This window comes from Photinus pyralis, unplaced genomic scaffold (genome assembly GCF_008802855.1).
Source record: "Photinus pyralis isolate 1611_PpyrPB1 unplaced genomic scaffold, Ppyr1.3 Ppyr1.4_LG1, whole genome shotgun sequence".
NCBI classification, from domain to species: domain Eukaryota; kingdom Metazoa; phylum Arthropoda; class Insecta; order Coleoptera; family Lampyridae; genus Photinus; species Photinus pyralis.
Window position 1 is genome coordinate 25,388,974 of NW_022170249.1, and position 27,062 is coordinate 25,416,035.

At 35.8% G+C, this 27,062-nt stretch overlaps 2 protein-coding genes across 4 annotated transcripts in view; both read right to left on the minus strand.

The window, feature by feature from the left end:
* The window catches only part of LOC116159404 (sulfotransferase family cytosolic 1B member 1-like), a 62,806-nt gene extending 56,725 nt beyond the window's left edge, over positions 1-6,081 (minus strand). The window contains exon 1 of the mRNA XM_031472375.1: positions 6,003-6,081. The gene's annotated coding sequence lies outside the window, so the exon portion shown is untranslated. The remainder of the gene's footprint in view (positions 1-6,002) is intronic.
* A 6,595-nt stretch (positions 6,082-12,676) lies between these two features.
* LOC116160225 overlaps positions 12,677-27,062 on the minus strand; it is a 51,615-nt gene continuing 37,229 nt past the window's right edge. For all 3 annotated transcript variants that reach the window (XM_031473372.1, XM_031473374.1, XM_031473373.1), the window contains exons 4-6: positions 21,282-21,415; positions 21,021-21,219; positions 12,677-13,547 (exon numbers count right to left, since the gene is read on the minus strand). In XM_031473372.1, the coding sequence (XP_031329232.1) occupies positions 13,459-13,547; positions 21,021-21,219; positions 21,282-21,415 (422 nt within the window). In that variant the 3' untranslated portion in view covers positions 12,677-13,458. The remainder of the gene's footprint in view (positions 13,548-21,020; positions 21,220-21,281; positions 21,416-27,062) is intronic.

Consider the following 27,062-nt stretch of genomic DNA (forward strand, 5'->3'; position numbering starts at 1 on the left):
TATATGTCTTATTTTATATCGCATTTTTTCCACGTGGGACAGTTGTTCCTGCACGATGTTACAAAAATCAGGAACGGAATGATAAACGTGGTGTAATTTGTGACCTTTCTAATTGAGTTTATTGGCTGTTAACGTAAGGCTGGGTAAAAACTTGAAATAGGTAAGGGGTTGATCATCCCTTCCATGACTGAAGTAATCTGAGTTTAATATATGGAATATTTTACTGTATGAAAATTTCTTCTTAATTGGTCCACTGCTAGCTATAGTAAATTTTGCAACGATAATATTACTGAAAGTTTTCTCTTCTCTCTTACTCCCTTAAACTCAAAATTGATTGTTCTTTCCTTTGATAGTCTATTTGCAGGTAATAATTACAAAAATTATCATCGAATTTATATCGACGATGTAAAAAATTAGATCCATCTTCCCTATATTTTGTAACCCTTGCTTGAAATTCAATAAAATGAAGCTACTTCGTGGCCATATTCTCTTTTAATTATTCTGAGTTACAAAATTCGGTTACGGCAAAACTTTCACACAAAAGTACGTTCGTTAGGACTACCAAAAATGAACAAATTCAAATGGATATTTTCATCGAAAGCAAAACAAACTTCAACTAACAAATCCCTAATAAATGAGTTCATATGAATTTACATTTAAATAAAACAGCTGTAATTAGCCGCTGTATTGAAAGGGATCAATCCTTACTTTGATTGTTTAAATCTACCCGGTAACAATAATCATTTTTAACGACACATATAATTAAACTGATAAGCGTAAGTAAGTAGGCAGAACAAATATGACCGTTAAATTTACATCTAAACTACGATCTTCCCCACAAATCTAAAATTTTTACACTGTCAAGACTATAGTTCCACCACCCTACACAGGCTGATTCAAATTCGAGGGCCACCATGGGGATCTCGGAAACTGTAAGATATAGGGAGGTAGCTTAAATTTGGCAAAGTTGCGTATTTTGATACTTAACAAAATGCGGTTTTGAAACTGAAAAAATTCCGACTACTTTCGAAGATATCCGGAAAAAACGAAATTTTGCAGAGTCGTTTTTATTTTTTACTGAAGGTATTTAATAAGATAGGTTGTTCAAAATAAATGACACATTATTACGTTCTTTTTTCCCCCTAACAAGATACTAGTTTTAGTGCACAAAAGTAAAGTTCCTGATCAGTCATTTAATTACTTCTTCCTAGTCAAATTTCATTTCATTTCATTTTTATTTTTGTAAAAAACAATGCACAATTATATTACAACGTATTTCAGATAAACAAATGTCCTAGTTGCATTTTCGGTGGTACGAACTCCACATATTTGCTCATTTGCTGAGCCTTAAGTTTTGTCTTGTGTTGAATAATTATGTAAGCATGTTCTTAGAATTTCCGAAATTACACATTTCTTGAGTAGTATTTAATTTATTCTCTTTGTATGACTCAATTATAGAAGCGTGAATCTCTTAGTGCAATGCGATTATTCACCTGTCTAGGATTATATGCAAAACATTTCTTCAATTCACATCTGCTTTGCACTAGGAAGTTAGATTGTACAGTCAAGTTTATTCAAATTGTTAATACACATCTTGTATAATAAAATTATTTTTAAAACGTGTTTAATTGTGTTTTTTAAAGTGAAAAGTTTTCAGACAAGCCCTTTGAATTTTCTTTCGAAATTGGTTTCTAGTCCATAACTTTTGATTGAGAAGTCTGGTCGAAAAAGTACAAATTGTTTTGGATTGTACATACCAAAATTAATAAGAAAAAGTGTTTTCCCGAGAAATTTTGGTGTAGTCGATTTTTGGTAAAAAAAGGAAGGTCCGACAAACAAATTGTCTCAGATCAACCCGGAAAAAAAATTTTCTTATAGAATGTTGCCTGTAGATCCCATAATTTCAAACAGTTCCAAGATTGGGCTACTAGTTCAAAAGTTACAGCCCTTTGAATTTTCTTTCGAAATTGGTTTCTAGTCTATAACTTTTGATTGAGAAGTTTAATCGAAAAAGTACGAATTGTTTTGGATTCTACGCACCAAAATTAATAAGAAAAAGTGTTTTCCCGAGAAATTTTGGTGCAGTCGATTTTTTGTAAAAAAGGAAGGTTATACTGCCTTTTTTTTTGAGGCTCGAAAAAAAAATTGTCTCAGATCGACCCGGAAAAAAATTTTCTTATAGAATGTGGCCTGTAGAATCCCATAATTTCAAACAGTTCCAAGATTGGGCTACTAGTTCAAAAGTTACAGCCCTTTGAATTTTCTTTCGAAATTGGTTTGTAGTCTATAACTTTTGAATGAGAAATCTAATCGAAAAAGTACGAATTGTTTTGGATTCTACGCATCAAAATTAACAAGAAATCCTGAGAAATTTTGGTATAGTCTGTTCTGAGAACTCTCAATATCGACTATAATATACATTTTACAGCAAAATCTTATAAATAATTGCATACCTTGTGATCCGGAACAAAACTCCACTAAAAAATGTTCACATCATTTCTTATGGAAACAGAAGCGCCCTAGGATGGATAGGATGCCATGTTAAAATATTATTTTTTCCACTTATAAACGGTATTAAAGCTTTTCTCTTCTGGAAAATAAGTGTTTGCCTTCTAAGTAAACTTCATCTCCCTAGGAAGAGCATAAAAAAATACTATTGATGAATAGAGATTCTCGTGTTTCCCTTTTACATTTAATAAAGCAATAATCGCCGTTTTCGATATTCTCACCACAAAAACAATTTCTAGCTTTCTGTACAAATTTCACAGTTAGAGAGAGTTAATGTTGAAATGTTATTATTCGACATGTATATCCTTTTCAATCTCAATAACATTTTAAGCAGTTTGCAATATTTTTTCCATTTAAAAGCGATGCACGGAACCCCTCCAGAGTGAAGGGCAAGGGACAACGTTTTTATTGAATATAAAAAGACTTAATTTTGGTAAAAATTCTTTTTAACAGTTTTCTGAAAGGAGGGTGTAGAAAAGAAATGTTGTTGTTGAATATGACTGCTTGACGTATTCACCTCTTGTTTAACTAAGGGTTTAAGCAAGGTATTTTATTTTTCCCTCTCCTTAAAAATCGATGTTGGTTTTCGAGGTAGACTTCACCTGCTTAGAAAGACTACAACTTCTCGTAATACTTTCATAATTTTAACAAAACTATAATTACTCTTATTATTTAATCGGGTTTAGGGCAGATTTCAAGAGTAAAGTACAATAGAATATGAAGTTTCAGTGTTTCTAAAGGTGTTGGCGTTCGAGGCAAGTTTCACCTACTTAGTAATAGAAGTGTTTGATAAACAGCAAGTAATTACCATTTCTTAATTTTTCTCTCACATAGAAATGTACAGATTTGTATCCCTTAGAGTGGAATGCAATGAAATATTAATTAAATGTGACTCCTTATAACCGCCTTTTTAGTAAAAGTAAAAACCGGCGTTCCGGTTGCTCCTAAAGAAAGAAGGTTCTCAGATTTTACACCCTTACGGCCGCGGCTGCGGTCCAAACAATATATTCGTTTAATATGCAACCTTCTACTTTAATTTTAACTATAGGTAATAAACATTTAATTGCGGCTCCTTATTTGAAAACGATTTTTTGCTTTTCAGGGTAGATTTCACGTGTGCCAGAAACTTTTATTGGCGAACACGAATCTTGTAATCTCTTACTTCCAGGAGAAAGCAACGGTTTTAATTTTTGTTAAAAGTGTAATCGCCGCTTTTTATTTTTCTCTAAACCTGAGGATCCTTTTTTTGGCTTTTGAAGGAGATCTCAAGGGTAGAGTACAATAGAATGGGATTGCTGGATATACAGGGTCGATATTAAAGATGGAACCAAACCTCTCACGGTCAAACGGTTTGAGATATAGACATGAACGCTTTGAAATTATTTAATATATTTTGAGGTTAAAAACAATTTTTGAGTTGCGACCAACATCTTGAATTAAGTTACTTGACATATTTTGTGTACCATTTTTATGGGACACACTGGTGTTGTATTAAGATTAGTGAGTTTCTCTCTTATTATCGTACTTCAAAGCTTCGCTGACGCACTTTTGCGGATTTATCGTACAAGTTTAAAGCCATTTTAGGCCCCTTCCTTCTTGCTTCTTACTTCTTACTTTAATCATTGCTTCCTGATTATCTGCCTGATTGTGCTGTTAACAACAATGTTTGTAAGTGGAAACACCGAATTTTGGATTATTGTACAAGGAGAATTCCATTGAAGTTCGTTGACCTACGTTCCGATTGTTACTCCGAAACGTATTTTTTTAAAGAAATTGTTGAAGAAGAAATTGTTAAATATCCGTATTTCCAACTCATTGGCTACATAAAGCTATGCAAGAAGCAATTTTTCAGTGGGAGATATGAGAGAGATAGATATTATGTTGGATTTCATTTTCCAATATGGTGAGTTATGAAATTAAAAATTACGAAGGAATTTCCCCATTGTCTTTTTGACGTTCTTTGGTTTCATGTGTTAAATTTCTGTGCATGAGTGCACCACTGTTCGCGTAGAAAAAATAATGAAACTTTGAAAGAAGCGGCGCTCTTCGAGGAATTAGGAAAAGATCGGCCAGGTTTCCAAACAGTACAATAACTCGCATTGACAAAGAACGGAAAAGATTGTAAAATCACGTGTTTCGCTCTAATCAAAGCTCCCGTCTTAAATTCCATTAATGAAAAGCACGACAAATATGTTATAAAAGCGTTCGGTGTTCCTTTGATAAATAAGAAACGAGAATTTCGCCTGAAAAGGTACAAGTACGGATTACGCGGGATTATGTTCTAAAAAGGGCCATCAATCGCACGATTGTACACACATAATAATGTAAGATAAGTACCTTTCACTGTATCCAACCTTTAATTCCCCCGGAAATAAAACGACTGACTTTTACCTGGCGAAATAACTCATCAGGGATGCGGGCGGTAATCAATTCGTTTGGGAAATTCAAACGTTTTTATAATTTATTTATAACCTTGTTTCCATTACAATACTTGTGGGGTTAACACAGATTGCGTACATACTTGCATTATTAAACGGTCATGCGTTATCCTTAATTTGACGAAAGTAGGACGAGGAGCTCCTTTCTTGATAGCCGTAGGTAGATAATTTTTCATCTTTTTGTAATTAAAGTAATGCGCTTGAAATGGATAAGAATCGCGAGGGGTAATTGAATTTGTTTGAATTTGTACAGGATCCGGTGTAATTTACACCAAATTGCATTCTGACGTTCTGATATATTACACAAACCCCTTCAGTAATCAGTTCTCTTTAGAAATTTCCATTTTAAACGATCCAAAACGACTTAGACATAATGTCAAACATTATCCCAAAATGCCTTTGCATAAATTATTACTAATCAGGCGATGACGGCAATGAAATTGTACGTTGTCGTCAACATTACAATCGAACCGGGTTTTATACGTTATAAACTGTTTCATCTACATATTGTGCTCATTTTTTTCTCGTTGTAACAGGGATAATTGCATTCATCGATTTATGGATTCATGTCCAATGAGATTTTGATAACTTTTCCTCGAGCAAGTACGTTACAGTGATTAAATGAGTCGAGCCAGAACAAATAAATCGAATGGGATTCAACAGGAAAACTATCTTCATCCGCAAAAACTAGATTGGGATGTAAGGATTGCTATACGAATTACATTAGGAAAATGGACTAAGAATACAGATGAAATGTAACTAAGATAAACAAAGTTATTATCCTTCATATACTTAGGTCCCGAAATCACATTTGCATATTTAACCTTTTCACTGAAATTCTTATATAACCCAAACGATCTGAATATTGTAACTACCCACGTTAAAATCCGCTCAAGTTCTCCTTTTCGGCAAATACAAAGATTTTACAGAGCCTAATTCTCCCTCGCAGCTGACCTTGTCAACGACCTCACTAACTATATCCTTATTTTAAATTATATGTATATTTTTAGGCCGGCTTTTACGGACGTATCGAATAATTAACTGAACTATACTTACTCATTCACTCTAATGCACTTTTCGCACTATTTAAGATCCATAATAATGTTCATGTAACCATTTCAAGAAAATTCATTTATGCGGATGATTTAGCGATTGCTTTTCAACATAATGATTTTAAATTAATTGAAACAAAATTAACGGAAGACTTAACAATACTTAGCCAATATTTCATGAAATGGAGATTACTTCCCAGTTCCACAAAAACTGAAGTAACCTGTTTTCATTTAAACAATCACCAGAAAAATTACAAATTTAATGTTTTATTAAATAATGTTAATTTAAAACACAATTTTCAACCAATCTACCTGGGAGTAACACGGCCCACTTCACTAACGTATAAATTACACATTGAGAAGCTTAGTCAGTTACACACTAGAAATAATATTTTGTAAAATTTAGCCGCCACATGGGGTGCAAATGCTAGAACCTTAAGAAGATCTGCTTTAGCTATTGTTTATTCAACTGCAGAGTATTGTTGCCCAGTATGGAAAAATAGTCACCATGTCTCAAGGATTGATACACAACTGAATACAACAATGAGAATAATTACCGGCACATTTAAATCTACTCCTATACCTTGGTTATATGCTCTCTCAAACATTGCTCCACCCAAATATCAGACGAGAATGGTTTTTAAAAAAATTGTGGGGCAAAAATAAAAATAACGCTGATTTCCCCCTTAAATTTAGATCTAAATAATTTACCTTTTTATCGATTAAAATCACGAAACCCGTTATGGAAAGAAGACTACAAACATTCAAATGTACCTACGAGTATATTCCATTAAAGAACGTTGGAAAATTTTTTGGATACAGCATAATAATTATCCGGATCTAATTGTTAACCAATTTAAGGAGTTTTTTGAATCTGTCTACTCACATTCATCTTCTACAGACAACTTCGCACCGGAGATATACAACAATAATAGTTGCATATGCATCACTAAAATTTCAACCGACGACATAGCTAAAGCCATAAAGAAACTAAAATACAAAGCAACTGCGGGCTTAGATCAAATTCCATCATATTTAATTAGGGACTGCGCAGACGCCTTCAATATTCCACTTTTTATCATATTTAATCTCTCGATAAGATCAAACACTTTTCCCGTGGAATGGAAGAAATGTAAATTAATACCTGTACATAAGAAAGGGCCAAAAAATTATTTTAGTAATTATCGGCCGATATCTATACTGAGTAATTTTGCTAAAATATTTGAAATAACTCTTTATCTACAAATAATTCCTTCTCTGAAATATTTATTGTCACCTAACAAGTCAACCGTCACAAACCTTGTGTGTATCGCAACCGAAATCATAGCAGCTATGGAAGAGAAGAAACAATTAGACGTTATCTATACCGATATTTCAAAGGCATTTGACCAAATTAATCACAGCATTTTGCTTCAAAAACTGAAAGGGCTGGGTTTCCATCCATTTCTTTGGATCATATCTCAGCGATCGAATGCACACTGTCACATATAATGGATTTACTTCCGACTCGTTTGCGTCAACATCTGGTGTTCCTCAAGGATCGAATCTGGGCCGCTGCTATTCAACATATATGTAAATGACTTAATTTGTGTTTTGAATAATACCGTGTTAGCCTACGCGACGATATCAAGATATTTACAAAAGTTGAATCTGTTTCGGACTGTGTGCGGTTACAGTCTTGCCTCAGCTTAATAGATGATTGGTGTAATGTAAACATGCCAACATTGAATATCTCCAAGTGTCAAGTTGTGTCATATAGCCGTATTCATCAACCTATAAATTATACTTATAAGGTTGGCTGTCGTGAAATTGCAAGAAGCGCTACATTTAAGGATCTAGGCGTTCTCTTCGACAACAAGCTGTCCTTCTCAAGTCACATTGACGAGATGTGTTCACGTGCTACAAAGATGCTTGGATTTGTATTTCGCCAGTGTCGACAGTTCCATAACATTCTCTCTATGAAGTCCTTATATTATGCGTTCGACGTTAGAGTATGCGTCAATAGTATGGAAACCAACGCAGGGTTACCTGATCACCAATATCGAAAAAGTGCAACGAAGATTTCTCAAATATCTTTATTTTGCCGAAAACGGGAGTTACCCTGAGCCGCATATAAGTCAGCAGTACATTTTGCATGTTATGGGCGAACAGTCATTGCAGCGCAGAAGATCAAGGCTTAGTGTAAGATTTTTATACAATCTTATACACAATCACATCGATTGTCCATCTTTGTTAGAACGTTTGAACTTTTATGTACCTCATGTGAATACTCGACAACACTACACTTTTTATTGTAAAAAAACTAGGTTAAATATTTCTCGTAATTCACCTATTAATTCAACTTGTGCTCTTCTTAACCTACTTAATAGAAATATTGACATTAATTATGACCCTTTTCCCACTATCGATATGGCTTTAGATTTCCTTTATTAGATATGTACTAAATTATATCCAAATCCAAAATCCAAATGCGTCTATATATTTATAAACTTAAATTTTGTTCTTTTTTCTTATATTATTTCATATTGTGTCCTATAATTGGTGTAAACTGTTGGGCATTAAATCATTAAATAAATAAAAAATAAATAAAAAAACACCATTTTTAATCGAAATTTAATCAAAGAACCGTCCAATGAATTTGCAGGGCTTGATCTTCCAAAAAAAATGTGGGTCAAATTAAATCGTATAAGAACAGGACTTGGAAGATGCAATTATATACTACACAAATGGAATCCAGAACACAATTTTCCGGGTCGATCTGAGACAATTTTTTCTTCGGGGCTCAAAAAAGGCAGAGTATAACCTTCCTTTTTTAACAAAAATCGACTGCACCAAAATTTCTCGGGAAAACACTTTTTCTTATTAATTTTGGTGCGTAGAATCCAAAACAATTCGTACTTTTTCGATCAGACTTCTCAATCAAAGGTTATGGACTAGAAACTAATTTCGAAAGAAAATTCAAAGGGCTGTAACTTTTGAACTAGTAGCCCAATCTTGGAACTGTTTCAAATTATGGATTCTACAGGCCACATTCACATTTTTTTCAAAAATCGACTGCACCAAAATTTCTCGGGAAAACAATTTTTCTTATTAATTTTGGTGCGTAGAGTCCAAAACAATTCGTACTTTTTCGATCGGACTTCTCAATCAAAAGTTATGGACTAGAAACCAATTTCGAAAGAAAATTCAAAGGGCTGTAACTTTTGAACTAGTAGCCCAATCTTGGAAATGTTTGAAATTATGGATTCTACAGGCCACATTCTATAAGAAAATTTTTTTTCCGGGTCGATCTGAGACAATTTTTTTTTCGGGCCTCAAAAAAGGCAGAGTATAACCTTCCTTTTTTTGACAAAAATCGACTGCACCGAAATTTCTCGGGAAAACACTTTTTCTTATTAATTTTGGTGTGTAGAATCCAAAACAATTCGTACTTTTTCGATCGGACTTCTCAATCAAATGTTATGGACTAGAAACCAATTTCGAAAGAAAATTCAAAGGGCTGTAACTTTTGAACTAGTAGCCCAATCTTGGAACTGTTTGAAATTATGGATTCTACAGGCCACATTCTATAAGAAATTTTTTTTCCGGGTCGATCTGAGACAATTTCTTCTTCGGGGCTCAAAAAAAGGCAGTGTATAACCTTCCTTTTTTACCAAAAATCGACTGCACCAAAATTTCTCGGGAAAACACTTTTTCTTATTAATTTTGGTGTGTAGAATCCAAAACAATTCGTACTTTTTCGATCGGACTTCTCAATCAAAAGTTATGGACTAGAAACCAATTTCGAAAGAAAATTCAAAGGGCTGTAACTTTTGAACTAGTAGCCCAATCTTGGAACTGTTTGAAATTATGGATTCTACAGGCCACATTCTATAAGAAAAATTTTTTCCGGGTCGATCTGAGACAATTTTTTTTTCGGGGCAGAGTAAAGGCAGTGTATAACCTTCCTTTTTTACCAAAAATCGACTGCACCAAAATTTCTCGGGAAAACACTTTTTCTTATTAATTTTGGTGCGTAGAATCCAAAACAATTCGTACTTTTTCGATCAGACTTCTCAATCAAAAGTTACTAGAAACCAATTTCGAAAGAAAATTCAAAGGGCTGTAACTTTTGAACTAGTAGCCCAATCTTGGAACTGTTTGAAATTATGGATTCTACAGGCCACATTCTATAAGAAAATTTTTTTTTCCGGGTCGATCTGAGACAATTTTTTTTCGGGGCTCAAAAAAAGGCAGTGTATAACCTTCCTTTTTTACCAAAAATCGACTGCACCAAAATTTCTCGGGAAAACACTTTTTCTTATTAATTTTGGTGCGTAGAATCCAAAACAATTCGTACTTTTTCGATCAGACTTCTCAATCAAAAGTTATGGACTAGAATCCAATTTCGACGATTTTAACCCTGAAGGACCAGTTTTTCGCCAATAACGGTTCAATAAGCTTTCAAAGCAGACCAAATTTGCTATAATTTAAAAATCAGAACTACCGGATTTGACGCATGGTCTGATGTATATAGTTACTGGACTAAAATAAGAAAGATGCCTTTGCGCAGTGCGTACGTCTGATTTTTACAGTATACGATATGCTTGTCTTTACTAGAAGCATCTGTGGTTAAAATTTCAAACAAATATCTCCGTAAATAAGAAAGATAGAACAACAAGAATGAGCTCAAAGGTCGTTCAATGTATTACTATTGTAAAGATCATTTGAGTGGACAGTGTGGACACACAGTAACATTAGGAGAATTTTTAATCTGTTCGTTCCTTAATAATAAACAAGAATCAACTTAAGGAAAAACCCCCTGATACGGCAGGCGATGAAGAGTGTTCTTCAAAAGTGACTTGATGCTGCGCTAATTGAGGAAGGGATCAATTCCTCGGAGTATTCCATTGAATTGGAAAATTTCTAGCAAATTTCTAGAAAAATGAAAATTATAGAAGCATAGAAGAAGAAAAAGGTCTCGAGGAATATCTTCGGTATGTAAAAAGAAATTCGGTCGAACGGAAGCATTAGAGAAAAACAATCCATGAGTGGGCAAAGCATTAGATCTGAAAAATAATGGACGTGTAGTTTATTACCCAGTGACGAAAGTACTATTTGTTGCGGATTATCAGGTGATGTGGAATACCCTACAGGATTGGAAACACGACACGAAAAGTTGCTGTGGATTTGATGGTCTCGATTGGCGAAAAGTCCGTAATATGCTGGAGATAATCTAAAGCTAACCGGTGTGGAAATCCCAGTGTACAAGTGGAACTATAATAATCCAAGGAGATATCTTAGAGTTTCGGGACGAAACAGGTTCTAAGGGGAGGGCAATGTAACGATCAAGTGAGGACAGTGTGAATAAAGTCCTGTTTTATCACGATTCGGGTGTTACACAACTTCGAACATTTCTTGAGCTGTAAATTACCATTTTTATCTCTGCAAACGAAGTTGGCAAATAAAAACAAAAAATTAAAAATCGATCCATATTTCGGAGCTCGTTATTTCACAAACAAATGTAAATGTGTCCTGCTAACTTTACGTTAAAAGCTTAAATATTGGAAACAATTGCATATGAGCTATATTGAGCTTTCAGTCAATTAGCTTCAAAATTTGAACTTTTATATTTATTTCAGAATTGTTACTTATGAAGGTCCTAACTCGTTTGGTGGTCTAGGATTCGCAATATTTGTCACAGGTTTTTCTTGAAATAACTTCAATTTGCTTCGTCCGACTTCGTCACGCGACACTCCAGGAACCTCCACAAAATACACCATCGACCGCAATTCTGCAAGTGGTCACTGGGTACCTGGGTTAGTTTTCTAAATGACGTGCAATTAACAGCGTACTTTTCAAATTTGTTTGTGAATTAAAATATTGAAGAAGGCCTCCTTGAAAAGCTCAAATAAACTCAAGATGCTTGTTCATTTACGTGAACTTCTGGAAATATTGTACGTCGGCCATTGACTGTAAGAATTCCCGAGACAACGTGTACGCAACAAATGCCAAAACAACTTAAAAAAGTAACAGTGAGAAAATTTAAATTGCTAGGTCACCCTCTCCATTTCAAGCGTTTCGAGTTTATTGTGGGAGTGTCAGATCGGACAACAAAATTCATTCGGGGGGATTATTTTTTAAATTAACCTCGTAAATAATATGGTCGCAACGAAACGCCACCCTTAGAATGAGAAATCGATTTCTCGGAGTTTAATATTATGTTAATGATTACGCGGCTTTCCGCCAGCTTCTCAGTTAATTTTCATCGATTCTCGTTTAAGTAAAGTACAAAAGAAATTTGTATAAACACTTCCGCATTATACAGTTTTTCACTTTGAAATTGATCGTTAATACGCCACCTACCTTTGTATCTTCATCATCCGCATTTAACCACTGAAAGGGTCCTAACACTTTTTAATTAGTGCTAAGTGCGCAAGAAAGAAATTAAAAACTTTTTGAAATTTTCCAAGATATTTTCGGTTCGTAAGTTTTTACGGCGCCTTCGCGTTCGGGCAATACTTTACCTTCATAAACCAAAAGTGACGAAAAGTAATCAAACGACTTCTCCCTATCCTAAACTCTGCGAAACTTTACCGGGGCGACCTTAAAACTTGATAGAAAAATTTGATCGTCGAAACAATCTATAATTGGAAACTTCTTGCGCTGGATGCGGCACTATAGGAAAAACAACACAGAAAACATAAAACATTTTTATTAATATTATCACAGTTAACACCTTGTATAACAACTGTATTACATTTAAAAATTGATTGCTTAGGGCATCTGTACAGAAACTGCAATACTATCTCGTTTAGTAATTCGGAAAAATGGTAATTGTTTCGTTTTTTTGCACCGAAGTCATTTTTCTGTGATCTTGGTGTTTTCCAAAGCTTGATTTTGAGAAAATCACACATTCACAAAGAAAGTTTCGTGTGAAATGTAAGATTCTTTGTAATAAACTATAAAGGATGGAAGTTTACGTAAAAGCGAGTCCATTGCAGGATTACAATAGAATTATGTTGTACGTTATGGTTAAAACGAAAAGCATTTTCCGTTGAAAATTCGTTACAAACATATACCATTTTTCGCTTGACTTCCTTAATTACAACTTTAAAAAATGCTCTCGTATCAAATAACAAAATTGTATAGCGTCAAAGTATAGAAATACGTAGAAAATTATATGAAGTAGAATTAATACTGCGGGAAAAATCTTTGTAACAAATGTCTTCTACTTTATCATTTCGGAAAACACAACAACTCAAAAATTGCGCAATTTTTCCCTTATATGCCTACATTTTTCTTTCTAATATTTTCCGGTACAAAAGTTTTTTTAGTTAGAACTGAAAGGTTGTTGCCTGTTTCTTTGTACAACAATAATAACCTACCTCTCACTCGTACTTACTAATTTTGATCTCTTTACATAATTAACATTAAACAATCTATGAATATTAGTGAGTTACAGGTGACAAAAATAAACATTAACTATTCTGTAATATCGTCGCAATTATTATAATCCATTGAACTAACGTTAAGTCGAGTATTCTACTAGCTCGATCGACGGCACTCACTGAAAAAGAAATTACACCCAATTAATAAAACGCAAATAACCAAATTCATTCTGCGAGGCGCACATACTTAAAACTCTAGAGAAGGGCCTCTTTCGAGTTCCAGCGCGGCTCCATTTTCTCTAACAACATACTTGTCAGGCTCTTCAGTCGAGCCCACCGACAAACTTTTTTTTCTCGCGCTGAAGTGTCGTCATTATATCGTATAGAGAACATTAAAACTCATTTATCATTACTGTCGAGGTTTTTTATTATACTCTACAAAATAAGAACTTTATAGTTACATGTATACTCTCCTGTATACACACATCAAACGTTAATTTATGACACTTAGGGCGCTGCGGCATACCAAAATTACGTAATTGATGGCAATTAGAATGGAATTTATCAACCTACAAGGGTGAAATTTATCATCTCGTACAAAAACCGAAATGTCACCGTTAATATGGCCGAGGGGATCAATGGCAACTTAGCGAGAGGATACGCGAAATTTATTACTGAATAAATAGTTGAAGTGGCCCTAATATTTACATGAACTGAATAATTTAACCTCAGGCTTTTAACACAGTTCTTTCACCAACACCCCCTACCCCGCGAAAAATTCGCATACAAATAAATGCACCGCTTGAATATTCGTCCACTTGATACTTTGACATCTGTATAGGGTCGCCGCCTCTTCCAGGATTTAGTCAACTGTCGTGGGGGTGCGTCCCTGGTAGGCACCATCAGGGACGTTTCACCACTACTTTTGTTGCCATCGCGCTGGGCCGCGACATATGCCAAACAACGTGGTGGATTTTGTGGAGGGGGTGAGGGTGGAGGCGGATAACTTCGTTATCCGACCGGAACGGGTTCGGACAGATGCGCCACTGGAATATCTGCCTTAGAGGGAACTCTGCTTTCTGGTGATAACTTCTTCTCCGAGCGTTCATTAGTTTCCGATGTTCCTATCCTTTGGTATAGTTCCCTTGCCACGTGTTCCTCCCCTTTTTATTGCTGTTTACCCTCCCTGCGTTACTTTCTTTCCCCTCTTCCTCTTTCCTCTTTGCTACTAGTGCTTATGTTTGATTCTTCCTTCACCTCCAGTATTCTTCTGCTTTCTTTCTTTATTTGATGTTTGTCTCTGCTCCACTCTTCCCATCTTCCCGAGGCCTCTACCGTCTCCTACCTCTCCTATCGTGTTATCTGCCCTCACCACACTATCATAGTGGTTCCGGACATTGCTACTCCCTAAACTGTATGCTAGGTGGCAGTGACCTGTGGCTCCAGTTGTAGCTCGTGGTTCTATAACACGCTTCCCCCCTCTTTCCTCGTATACCACTATCGGGCTGTTGTATGTATTGGCCGACGCCGCCAGTGACCCGTGTCCTCCCCAGAATCCCTGCTTTCTCTGGTCCCTGAGGTATGCTTCGGCGTTTTCCTCCATATTGGCATATTGATCACACCGGAGTTCTAGTACCGCTATGTTTCTTATCAATTGTAGATGTCCATGAACTTGGCAGGCCTACTACAGCAGACCATGGTTCTGCTTACTCATATCGTTAGTGTTCCGTTAGTGCCGTTGAAGAAATCGTTAGTGCACAAAAGGAAACTTACTATTTTTAAAAAATATTTGTGGGCCTGCTAACTTCATGCCAGCAGACCCATTTGAGAAAATCGATTCAATCTTTACACTAGTTAAACTAGCAGCGTTAGTGCTCGTTAGTGCCGCCAATATAAACGTTAGTGCTCAAAGTGTATCAGCTCAAAACGTTGTAAAAAGGGGTCTGCTAATTTCATGCAGCAGACCACATTTGTCAAATTGGCCCTGTCCTAATGCGAATTTGAAGCGGCTCGTTAGTGCTTCACATTCGAACGTTAGTGCTGCAAGGGATCCGCATCAAAAAGGTACCAAACTATATCTAATCGTACTGTAGCACGTGGAATCTGCGGGTCCGGCGACAAGGCGACGACCGAAGGCTCTCGACTCATGGGCTGGCTACGGGCGGCACTCGACGACAACTTGATTCTATGGTGACAAGTATAGGTACGCAACTGGGATTTTAATCAAGTATCTTAAAGGTTAACCCTTAACCATCGACATTACCGAAAATCCCTTTATCCCCGAGTAGCGGTCTCACAGACTGGTTGGCGAAATGGTTGCTTTTAAACTGATAATGAAACTGAAAATTCTTTAAAATATTTGATTGCGTTAAAGGTACTAGTATCAGTATAATAATAATAATACGCTTTTATTCCCCTTAAGTTTGTATAAATAACAATAGAAAAATATATTTTAAAAAAAACTAACCTCGGGGAAAGGGACTACATTCAGCGCACAAAACACTGTTCTTCCATGTATATTTTTAAAAAATCATACCAAAATTCGCATATTATAAAATGCAAAATATGAAAATAGAAATAGAAACCAGAGCTAATAAAGACATCACTAATTTAATCGTTATATAGTTTTTCACAAAGCAAACTCATATTTTCACATCTTGGGCTGTTGCGCTTTGAGCACTAACGCATATGAAGCACTAACAAGCACTAACGAGCTGCTTCAAATTCGCATTAGGACAGGGCCAATTTGACAAATGTTAGCAGACCCCTTTTCACATCGTTGTGAGCTGTTACACTTTGAACACTAACGTTTATACAGGCGGCACTAACGAGCACTAACGCTGCTAGTTTAACTAGTGTAAAGATTGAATCGATTTTCTCAAATGGGTCTGCTGGCATGAAGTTAGCAGGCCCACAAATATTTTTTAAAAATAGTAAGTTTCCTTTTGTGCACTAACGATTTCTTCAACGGCACTAACGTGCACTAACGGAACACTAACGATATGAGTAAGCAGAACCATGGTCTGCTGTAGTAGGCCTGCCAAGTTCATGGACATTAATTGTAGGTAGAAATCTTCCAGGTTTCCCTTGATGTATGCGTTGATTTCTTCTCTAATCCTTTTGGTTCATTCCCTGTGAGACTGGGAATCCCCTCAGTTAATGACCAATCACTCCAAACAAGCAGTCCCCATCCTTATTTATCCGGATGCATTCTAGGATGTATTCGTCTGTGCGCACTTCTTGCTCTGTCATCCTATTTGATCGCTGTTACTTGTCATTAAGGTATTAATCCTGGTTCCGGTGGTGGGACCGCTAAAGCTAGGAGAGATAATTGAATTAAATTAGTTGTTAGGGCACTGAGACGTGCCCCTTCAGTCTATCTTTGGCCACTCCGTATATTACATTGGGTTGGGGGTAGCCTTATAGAATAAAATACTATACAATACAGAATAATTGGGTCTTACGAGGGGGCTAGTTGATTTATTTATTCCGTTAAGACGGGGCGTATGCCTATCAGTGTATTGAAGTTCTAATATACAGGGTGTTACATGACCGCATGTAAAAAAAATTGGGTCATAGAGAGGATCAGGACAAGCCCCCCAAAATTTGGATTTCTTCTTTAATTTTTGTCTCAGCAACCATAAGAGTTTAAAGATAGGTTTTCGGGTATGGCCTATCCGATTTTGAACAAAAATTTTCAAAATTCCCACCACGAAAGGGCGCACCCCTACTTGGGGTTGCGAAAAAAATTCTGATTTCAACGAAATTTAGTATCTGGGGGTTTTTGAACATGAAAATGACCAATCTGGAATTAGTTCTTGGCCGGACAACGAAAATGGAGAGAATTTTACAAAATTTGTTGTGTACATGCTTGATGAGTTAAAGAACAAAATTGTCGAACAGTTTTTTTTAAATAACTTTTGAAACAAAAGTTATACTCTCTTGAAAATTGAGCCTTTGGGTTACAGTGTCCCTCGCCTACTAGTGAGTGATCTTATTTCGCATGTAGTTAATTGAAAATGTCGCAAATAACAAAAAAATAACGATTTAAGTCCAGATTCGTCATTTTCAAGTTCAAAAACCTCCAGATACCAAATTTCGTCGAAATCAGAATTTTCTTCGCACCCCCCAAGTAGGGGTGCGCCGTTTTCTGGCAGGAATTTTGAAAACAAAGTTTCAAAATCGGATAGGGCATACCCGAAACCCTATTCAAAGACGTGCCACCCACTTTCTGGTTGCTGAGAAAAAATTAAAGAAAAAATCCAAATTTCACCACTTCTTTGGAAGTGGGTCCCAAACGAAACACGTTGGACCCTCGGTTTATTTGGAAAAAGTGCTTGTCCTGATCCCCTCTATCACCCAATTTTTTTTACATGCGGTCATGTAACACCCTATATACTAATACTGACGAGAAACTCTAGCTGCTTCGCTAATGGCTCTGGTATCCTTTACGGTCCAGTTTTTGCCTTTTTCGAGGTATTTCCCTTGGGACTGCTGCTATCAGACCGGTGTTGCTTTTGCGTCCCAGTCTTCAGAGCAGTCTCGGTAGGTGCGTTACCTGGTTGCTTAGAACTCCCAGATTGCACTCACTTCATTATATGGGAGGTCAGGGTACCGAGAGCCTCCTGGTTCCTGTCTCATCTTTATTAACTTTCGGCGCGGCACCCCGGAAAATTTTTTAGACTCTCTAATACAAGTGCTCCGGGAGTAGTTTATGTTGTGTTTTCTGTTTTTTCCTTGGGTTTGTGTACCAAATCTCCTTCCCTTTTAAGACGAAATTTGATGATCGTCTGGCACACCTTATAGGCTATCTATTGCAAACAAATTCCGGAACTCTAGGACCATTCCCCTAAAAGTAGTAGAAAATTCCAGAAGTGGGTCCGGACGGACGAACGAACGGACGGAGGGAAGGACAAACTGACGAACGGACGGACAGACAAAACCCAAAGAAATAGCACTTTTTTTCTAATTCTTAACAAATTTCCTACATAAACAGGATACATATCGCTTAAACAATAGAAATGATTATACCCCCCCCCCCTCCGAAAGGCTTCTGATTTTAAATAGTAATAAAAAAGAACCTCGAAAAGAACCAAATTTTAAAAAAATCTACAAAATCGGATCGGAGCTGCTCTTGGGGACTTCCGAAGATTTCCTGGTTTATGTGTTCATTGACGCGACTATACAGGCTGATTCAAATTCGAGGGCCACCATGGAAATCTGGGGAACTGTAAGAGATAGGTAGGTAGTTTAAATTTGGCAAAGTTTCGTATTTTGATTCTTAACAAAATGCAGTTTTGAAACTTAAAAAATTCCGACTACTTTCGGAGATATCCGGAAAACACCGAAATTTTGCAAATTCGTTTTTATTTTTTACTGAAGTTATTTAAAAAGATATTTCGAAATAAATGATACATTATTAAGGCCACTTTTTTCTCTCCACAAAATGCTAGTTTCCAATTTTAAATCCGACGTTTTGTCTCCGGTTGACCATCATCAACTTTGTTTTTTCTTATGGAAGTAATTTTTACTTCTTGGGTCATTTGATAGAGAGAGAGTTCAAAAGTGTAAATATCACAATTTTTTTAAATTATTAAAATATTTTCTTTTTTGCCTTTTGTCTTAGATAGTGCACGTACGTAGGTTCTTGCGTTTTTACGAATTAATAGCGTTATTTATGATTAAAAGATAGTGATGTTTACATTTTTGAAATCTGAAAAAAATTCTCCATCAAATGACACAAAAAGTAAAAATGACTTCCATAAGATAAAAACCAAGCTGATGATGGTTGACTGGAGACGAAACGTCAAACATAAAATTTAAAAGTAGCATCTTGTAGAGGGCCAAAAGTGGCCATAGTAATGTATCATTCATTTCGAAATGTCATTTAAATAACTTCAGTAAACAATAAAAACGATTTTGCAAAATTTCGGTGTTTTCCGAATATCTCCAAATAATCGGAATTTTTTCAGTTACAAAACTGCATTTTGTTAAGCATCAAAATACGCAACTTTGTCAAATTTAAACTACCTGCCTATCTCTTTGGTGGCCCTCGAAAATGAATCACCCTGTATTTTAGTCGAGCTCAAAAATTAGAATTACTTGTAGGTGGCTCTTAAATCGCTTGTATTCATGCTTAAAAATTAATTTGTAATAAGTAAAGAAAAACAGATTAGGGGCTAGGTACGCCAGAATACAGGGTCCGTTAACTTGGCCCCCACTGAGAGATTTTATAGTCGTATTATTTTGAATGCGCTCGTGCGCTCATTGCGCCCGTAATTTCGGGGCCTGGCGCTCATTGGGGGATTTTTAAAAAGGGGGGGGGGCTAACTTAACGTTTTAAAAGTTACGTTTTTTAACATGTTTTTTCTACTACATCGTACCTTTCATCATGCGCTTAAAATGTGCCAAAAAACAAAAATTTGGCGCCATTATAGTGTTTCAGAAACTAAATACAGGGTGTTTTTTGGGCGTTATTTCATTCTGGGAAAGTAAAATAGGTAGGTTTTGAAAAAGTTCCGAATCGATGTAAATAGCAGAAATGTCATTTAGTTAAATTTAGTCATGATGCTAAAACCTTGATATAATTTTTAATTATTACCAGCCAGTTACAAGTCAAGTGTGCTATACACGCAATTTCATCCCGCACCAAAGCGTTACACAAGGATAGGGTACGAAGGGGGGACGGGATAGGTCCAGCAAGTTAACGGACCCCAGAATACACCTGGCCGCTCCCCAGGATGACATCTATTTACTCTTTTAAGAGTGACGCTCAAAAATTGCAATTACTTGTAAATGAAAGGTCTTAACTAGCTCGTAATGGGGGGGGGGGGCGAATCCAAGCAGACTCGCCCACTCCATATCAAATTTTACATTCCTAGTGATTTAAGCGAGTTCCAAAATTTTAAGCTTGGGATATGAAAAGCTCCTAAATAACTCATAAATTGGATACAATTCTTAAATTGATACACAATGGGAGGGGGGGGGCTAGGTCCAGCGGGGTATAAAGGTGACGACATTTTACCTTCGCTTTTAATTTCTAAACTCTTGATTGATATCAGGAATATAATGTGCAAGGTATGTTCCTGTAACATTTTCTATGGCTACCACGAAAACATAACGAAGCAGGTCAGCTGAGATCTTTCCCCTTTGTATGAGAGTATGTGACTTTATTCCTCCTTTTGGAGAACTAGTAAAATGCTTAAGATAATCTCGAAACGAAACTGAATAAGGGAGTCTCAAAAGGTAACAGATTAAAACTATCTCAACAGGGGTAGAAACTAAAACAACCTCAACATTTTGATATACGGCGCGATTTCAACAATCTTCCCTTAAATTGAGCTGTCATGATTTATACTTTACAATAGTCTGAATAGTTACGATAACGGAATTGTGCTCCAATTGCATCGGTTGTTGCATGAAAATGGCTGCATTTTTTTAAATAAAGAAATTTGAACATGTGCCCCGCACAAAAATGTAGTTTCGACAAACGCAAAAGGCGTAAATTTTTAATTCTCGCTTTGCCGTTCAAGTAATGTCCAATTAGTACAGCCCTCACAATTAATGTCGCAATTTATCCCGCACCAAAGCACACAAGGTAAAATTCTCGGATCCCCTTTCTTATTTCGTACGAAGCCCGAAACTGCACTTACCTCTTTCCGGGACGGGATCTCTAACACTATCAAGTCTCAGTTCTGCATACTCTAGATACATATCGGCTATTTGAGCTTCACATCTTAAAATTAAACGTCCGCCGTTAAAGTGTACTTCTGATAATGGAAGTTCCAGATATAAATCGCTCCAGAGCATTTCCTGCGACTTTTTCGTTATTATTGTTTCGCTTTTGGCAACCTACATTAAGGGAGGGGAAAAGTTTCTGGAGTTAATGCAAGTCTGAAATTTGTTATACGAACCGTTCTATTATTTAATATAAATTTTAGCGTGGCCGGAGGTCTCGAAGGGGGTGAAGAACAATTGGCTCTCAGAACGTCTCCGTAATCCAGCGGTTCACTACTGACACTAATTGTCGGGGGCTCTTCGGGAAGTTCTGTAATTATAATAAATTATTAGTGGCACGTTCGTGAAAACTTAATCAGAATTCGTAAACCTTGACCTCGAAAAATCTAGAGCGTAAGTTATCACTTTACGAGGGGGCTAGTCGGTGTGTTAATTAGTTTGGATCACTTAGGAATTCACCCTGCCCGAACAGTACGCACCCCACCGCAGCCTCTCGTCTCCTACAAATTAAAATTGCCCTTGTTGGAAATTGACTTTTTTACAGCCGCTTTCGGTTGTGTATTTCATTTTCTGAACACCGTACAAGTTTTGTCATTTGTGAATTTTATAACTTTTTGGGAACTCCTATTTGTGAGGCGAGATGAAGTGGAAGCATTATTATGAATTTTCGTTTTATATTATCAAATTTTTGCCGCCACGTTACGCGAAAGATGTATCAAAATTTTAAGCGTTGCTCAACTTATAATGACGATTGAACGGAATTTTTAATCATAAATTGAATACCGTTAACAAGGTAACTTTTTAATTTGAATTTAAAGGAGCTTTATTTGTATACGAAATTAACTTATGGCGCAGCTTCAGACGTAAAATTCCTTAATTTCGGAAAGGGTGATTAAAGATCCCTTGAAACTGAGAGAGCAGGAATGTAAAAGGAGTTATGCTATTAATATACTTAAATAACAGCAACCCTTCGCAGTTATAATTTGTTTCTCTTAATTGAAGGGTAAAAAGCGGACATAATCCGTTATAATTTCGCCTTGAATACTAACTTCATAAAACGCATTTTAATCCGTAGGATGTGAACAGAGAATAAATCGTATTAAATATAGTAGGACGCCCATTTTCGCATTTGAAAAACGCTACTGGGTAGTCTATCCAAGCTTTAAATAAACTTAATTTAAATTAACCCACACTTATTTGGAATTCGATGTTTCGATGAGTAGAAGAACGGATAAACATGACGAGTTATTCTTAAATGGGGTGAACTCACACTCGATTACACTTTCAAACTGAATAAGTGTACCCCTCAAAAGTGCCCAATAGTAGTTTCGAATAATATCTGCATAAATTTGCTTCGCCACTACCTCCTCATTGGATTCTTAGAGAATCAGCATTCCATATTACGCTACGATTGGCAATGACTTTGACAAATTCAGAATTATTTTGCATAGTAAAGGGATGAAAGTATTTGAAACAACCTATTTTGCGCTTGTGGAGAAAATACACCGTATAATTTTGCCGGACAGCACTGATTTGCACAAAAATGTACCCCCTGCTTTAAAGATTACCCTATGCCGGGTGTAACGGCTTAGTTAGAAACAAGTATAAATTGTGCACAACTTTTGTGCAGATAGACGCAGTTTTTTTATTTTGGTTGGGTTATAAAGGGAGGAGGCTCTTAACACACAAACATTTAAAGATCGCCTGGCATACATTCAAAATCCTCCGACACTCCATTCTGCAGATTTTGCTTTTGAGACAAACCGTTTTCGAGATATTCGCGCTTAAACCCCCTTCAACTCCGTTTTTTGATAAGAAGACGGACAGAAGGGTAATAGTTGGTAGAAAACGGTTCCTTTCGTCTAGACCAGGCATTTCAAACTCAGTTATCGTCAAGGGCCATTTTAAGGGTCCCAAATAGAGCTGCGGGCCACATCATTAAAAAAGTTCACATTAAGAAAATTTTGATTTTTTATTACATAAAAGGTAGGTAGGTCTGCAAAATAATACAATAAAACGAAAAAATACAAATAATCATAAAATCATGAAAATACCCCTGTTTTGAAAGATATGAGACTTACAAACAGAACAAACAGAATCAATCCAACTAAGTGCGTGTTTCTTATTAGATACAGGGTAAAAACGAAAAGGTTGACTTTTTGGGATATTGTCAATCATACCTTACTACCGATTAGGGAATGCAATACCAGGATCGCGGGATCCCGAAATACCGGGATCCCGCAGTATTTTTGCGGGATTAATCCCGCACGTAAATGGATCGGGATCCCGCGGGATTTGCGGGACTGAGGAATTTGTCGACCAAGGAGACGACTCTGTTTACTTTGTTAATGAAACGTAAAACGAAGAAATTATTTTTTTCTCCAACCACCTGAATAAGACGCTATTTTGTGTTCGATACGTAAAATTGACGTTTTGCGGATTAATCGCTATCACCATGGCAACTGTACAAAAAGTGGATACTTTTGGTCCTAGTACCAAAAAGAAATTGACCTTGAAAGTTGGCCAATTAAAAAATTACTATCACGGAGATATGTCACATTGACATCGTTTTACATTGCAGGTTGTAAGATATTTCTATACGTACAAATCAAATATTTTTGCATATTCAATACAAATAATGCTGTTACCTATACGTATCTACATGTAATGAAAATGATTTACGCTCGCTATTTTTATTTAAACCATGTGTAACGTAATTTACATATTCGGTGAACGTAATTTTAATACGTATACAACCGGCCGTCGCGCGTAACGCCATCTACTTAAGACACATTGCACTATTATCTGTCATTTTGAATTCAAAATTTGAAAAAGTTAATTGCAATTAATTTTAATTAAAAAACTGTATGGTAAGTTTTTTATTTCAATACAAAATATAACAATGTTAATTTTGTATACAATAGACTGAAACGTCTGAAACTGATAGCGACATGGATAGCACTCCGCCAGAGATTATAAAAACGGCAGAACATGCTACCTTAGATTTGGTCCCTACAAAGTCGCGAGAGGTGAGAAGTAGGAACGAATAGGTTATAAGTTAACCTAAATACTACAGTGGCATGACACGTGAGGACAAGAAAGCAGAAGTTCTCAAACTAGTAGTGAAACTGTGAACTGAATCTAAATTCGAATATAATTTAAAGTAAAGGGGGTTGGAGAAAAAATTTTATGTTTTATTCGTACAAAAAATGCGTTTTCGAGACTCGGAAGGTTGCTGGACTCCGCTAACGCGTCGTCCAGCAACTATCTTCCTCGTCCCGAAAACTGACATTTTTTGTACTAATGAAACAAATAACTATTAAAATAATTTTCGTTAAAAATGTAGGTATAACTTTTGATTGAGACGTCTAATCGAAAAAGTACGAATCGTTTTGGATTCTACGCACCAAAATTAATACGAAGAAGTGTTTTCCCGAGAAATTTTGGTGTAATCGATTTTTGATAAAAAAGGAAGGTAATAAAAGAACACTGCCTTTTTTTGGCTGGAAAAAAAAATTGTCTCAGATCGGCCGGAAAAAAAATTTCCAACAGTTCCAAAATTGGGCTACTAGATCAAAAGTTATAACAGCCCTTTGAAATTTCTTACGAAATTGGTTTCTAGTCTAGGTACTATGATTTTTGAGGCACTTTAGAAGTTCACCTTTTTGTGCTTTACACAGCTTTTTTGAGTTCTCAGTTAGGCTGAAGGTACTTTTTTTATTGAATATTGTGATAATTAGCTATTTATTTTAATACAGAAGTTAACCGCACAAAATTCCTTATTTGCCAATTTATTTAAAATTTTGCGGGATCCCGCAAATACCGGGATCCCGCGGGATTAACATCTAACGATCCCGCAAATACCGGGATTGAGATTTTACTGCGGGATTGCATTCCCTACTACCGATGTACGATAGAAAAAAAGGTAAAAACTACCTGTATTAGATATGTTTACGTAAAATCCAGTAGCGTAGTAAAAAGAATTTGAACCACCGTTTCTAAGATTGAACCCAAACTTGATATTTTTCAAATGTAACACCCTGTATTTTAACGTAAATTTTTTGCATATCTTTTTCGTGATTACATTGATGAATCATCCTATATTTTTTAAATTATATATCATACTTTTCAAAATGACATGTTTCTACCGCCAGCCATTTTTATTGATTGACATCGGCTGCCTTAGTAACCATGGATCCAATAAATAAAACAAAATCTCCATGAATCAATGGCCTACTATTTAAAAAAGTAAAAAATAAGGTTTTTATTAATTTTTATCGATAAGATTTAAAAAAATATAGGTTGTGATACATCAATGTAATTAGGAAAAGGTATGAAAAGCAATTGACGTTAAGGGCGTTTTAAAAAATACCGACTTTAGATCAAACCTCAGAAACGGCGATCCTGAAGCAAACACCACTGTAGCGCCAAATTAACCCTTTATCTTGTTCCTTTTGGCTTGTTGTAAAATTCTCATTAATATATATCAAAAAAGAAAGGGCCTAGTACAGACCCTTGCGGAACTCCGTGAACAGTAACATATTGTGTTCCATCTGTTAAGTAAGAGGCAAGTAGCTGGCAACTGGTTACGCCAAAATTATAGTAACGAAGCTTATCAAGTAAAATACATTGGGAAACATAGTCAAATGCTTTTTGAAGATCAAAAAAAGTTGCAATGTTGCCTTCTCTATTTTCAAAACTGCAGAATTTTTGTAAGAGGTATAATGATATAATTCTTTCTAAACTTAACCCATAACAGTCTTTGCTTTTATTTGATTTCATATTATCAATGAGTCGAAGATTTCTATAAGATACCTCCTTAAATGTGATAAATGATTTTTGTATTAATTTTGAGATGCAACTTAAATCGCAAATCTGAATCCATAATGAGCCCAAGATTTTTAGCACGATCCACAAGTGGGAGTATTGTACCGTTCATGGATACTCGAGTGAGATTTATTAACGGCAGTCTATTCCTCTTACTCCCAAATAGCATAACTTTACATTTATTAGAGTTTAACGTAAGATTATATTTATTAGAATTTGTTGACAATTGTTGGAGGTCCAGATTTAAATTGTTTACTGCACTTTGAAATTCACTTTTAGGGAATGAGATATAGATCTGAGTATCATCCGCAAAAATATGGACTTTGGTATGCTGGTATGTCCTTATACAGGGTGACACTTTTAAAACCTTCAATGGGCGATATCGTTTTTTATATTAGAGGTATCACAAAATGGCCAAAACCGTTTCGGTAGAATCGAGGGGGAAGCAAAATGGTCGTATAAAGAAGGAACCAACTTCAACCTCGTACCCCCCGCCTCCCCCATGCCTAAATTTTGAATTGTGACGTATCACTTGTGATACATCATTGGAAAGCTCTTAAAAAATGCTTTTCAGAAATACCAACACTGGTGCATTTAAACTGCCCATTCACAATTTATGTAATAAAAATGAGTAATTTGAGTATTTGATGAATTTGTCAGTGTTTGAAATAAAAAAAAATTTCTTAGATCTAGTGATGCTTTGGAAAAACAATGACAGCAATTTTTAGTAAATAATAATTTTCTATTGCTTTATTTGTTGATCGGTTATTATTATTTTAGTCTCGTTTTTAGTATTTCTTGGCAAGAAAATTACAAATTTTGAATTTAACTAAAGATTTCATAATGGTGTACACGTTAGCCGAAAGAGTTGAAATTATTTTCATCTATGGTTCTGAAGCGCGATCTGCATTTAGAACAGCAGCTGTTTTTAATGCCCGACACCCAGAACGACGTGTCAGTCACACTTATGTTGCAATGTTAGTGACTAAATTTGAAGAAACTGGGTCAGTGGAAAATAAGAAAAGAGACGGACCAAGAATAATGGATGAAGCTACTCAGATTGAAGTTTTAGGTCATTTTGGTGCAAACCCAACATCATCTATTCGAAAAGCAGCGACTATGACCGGACT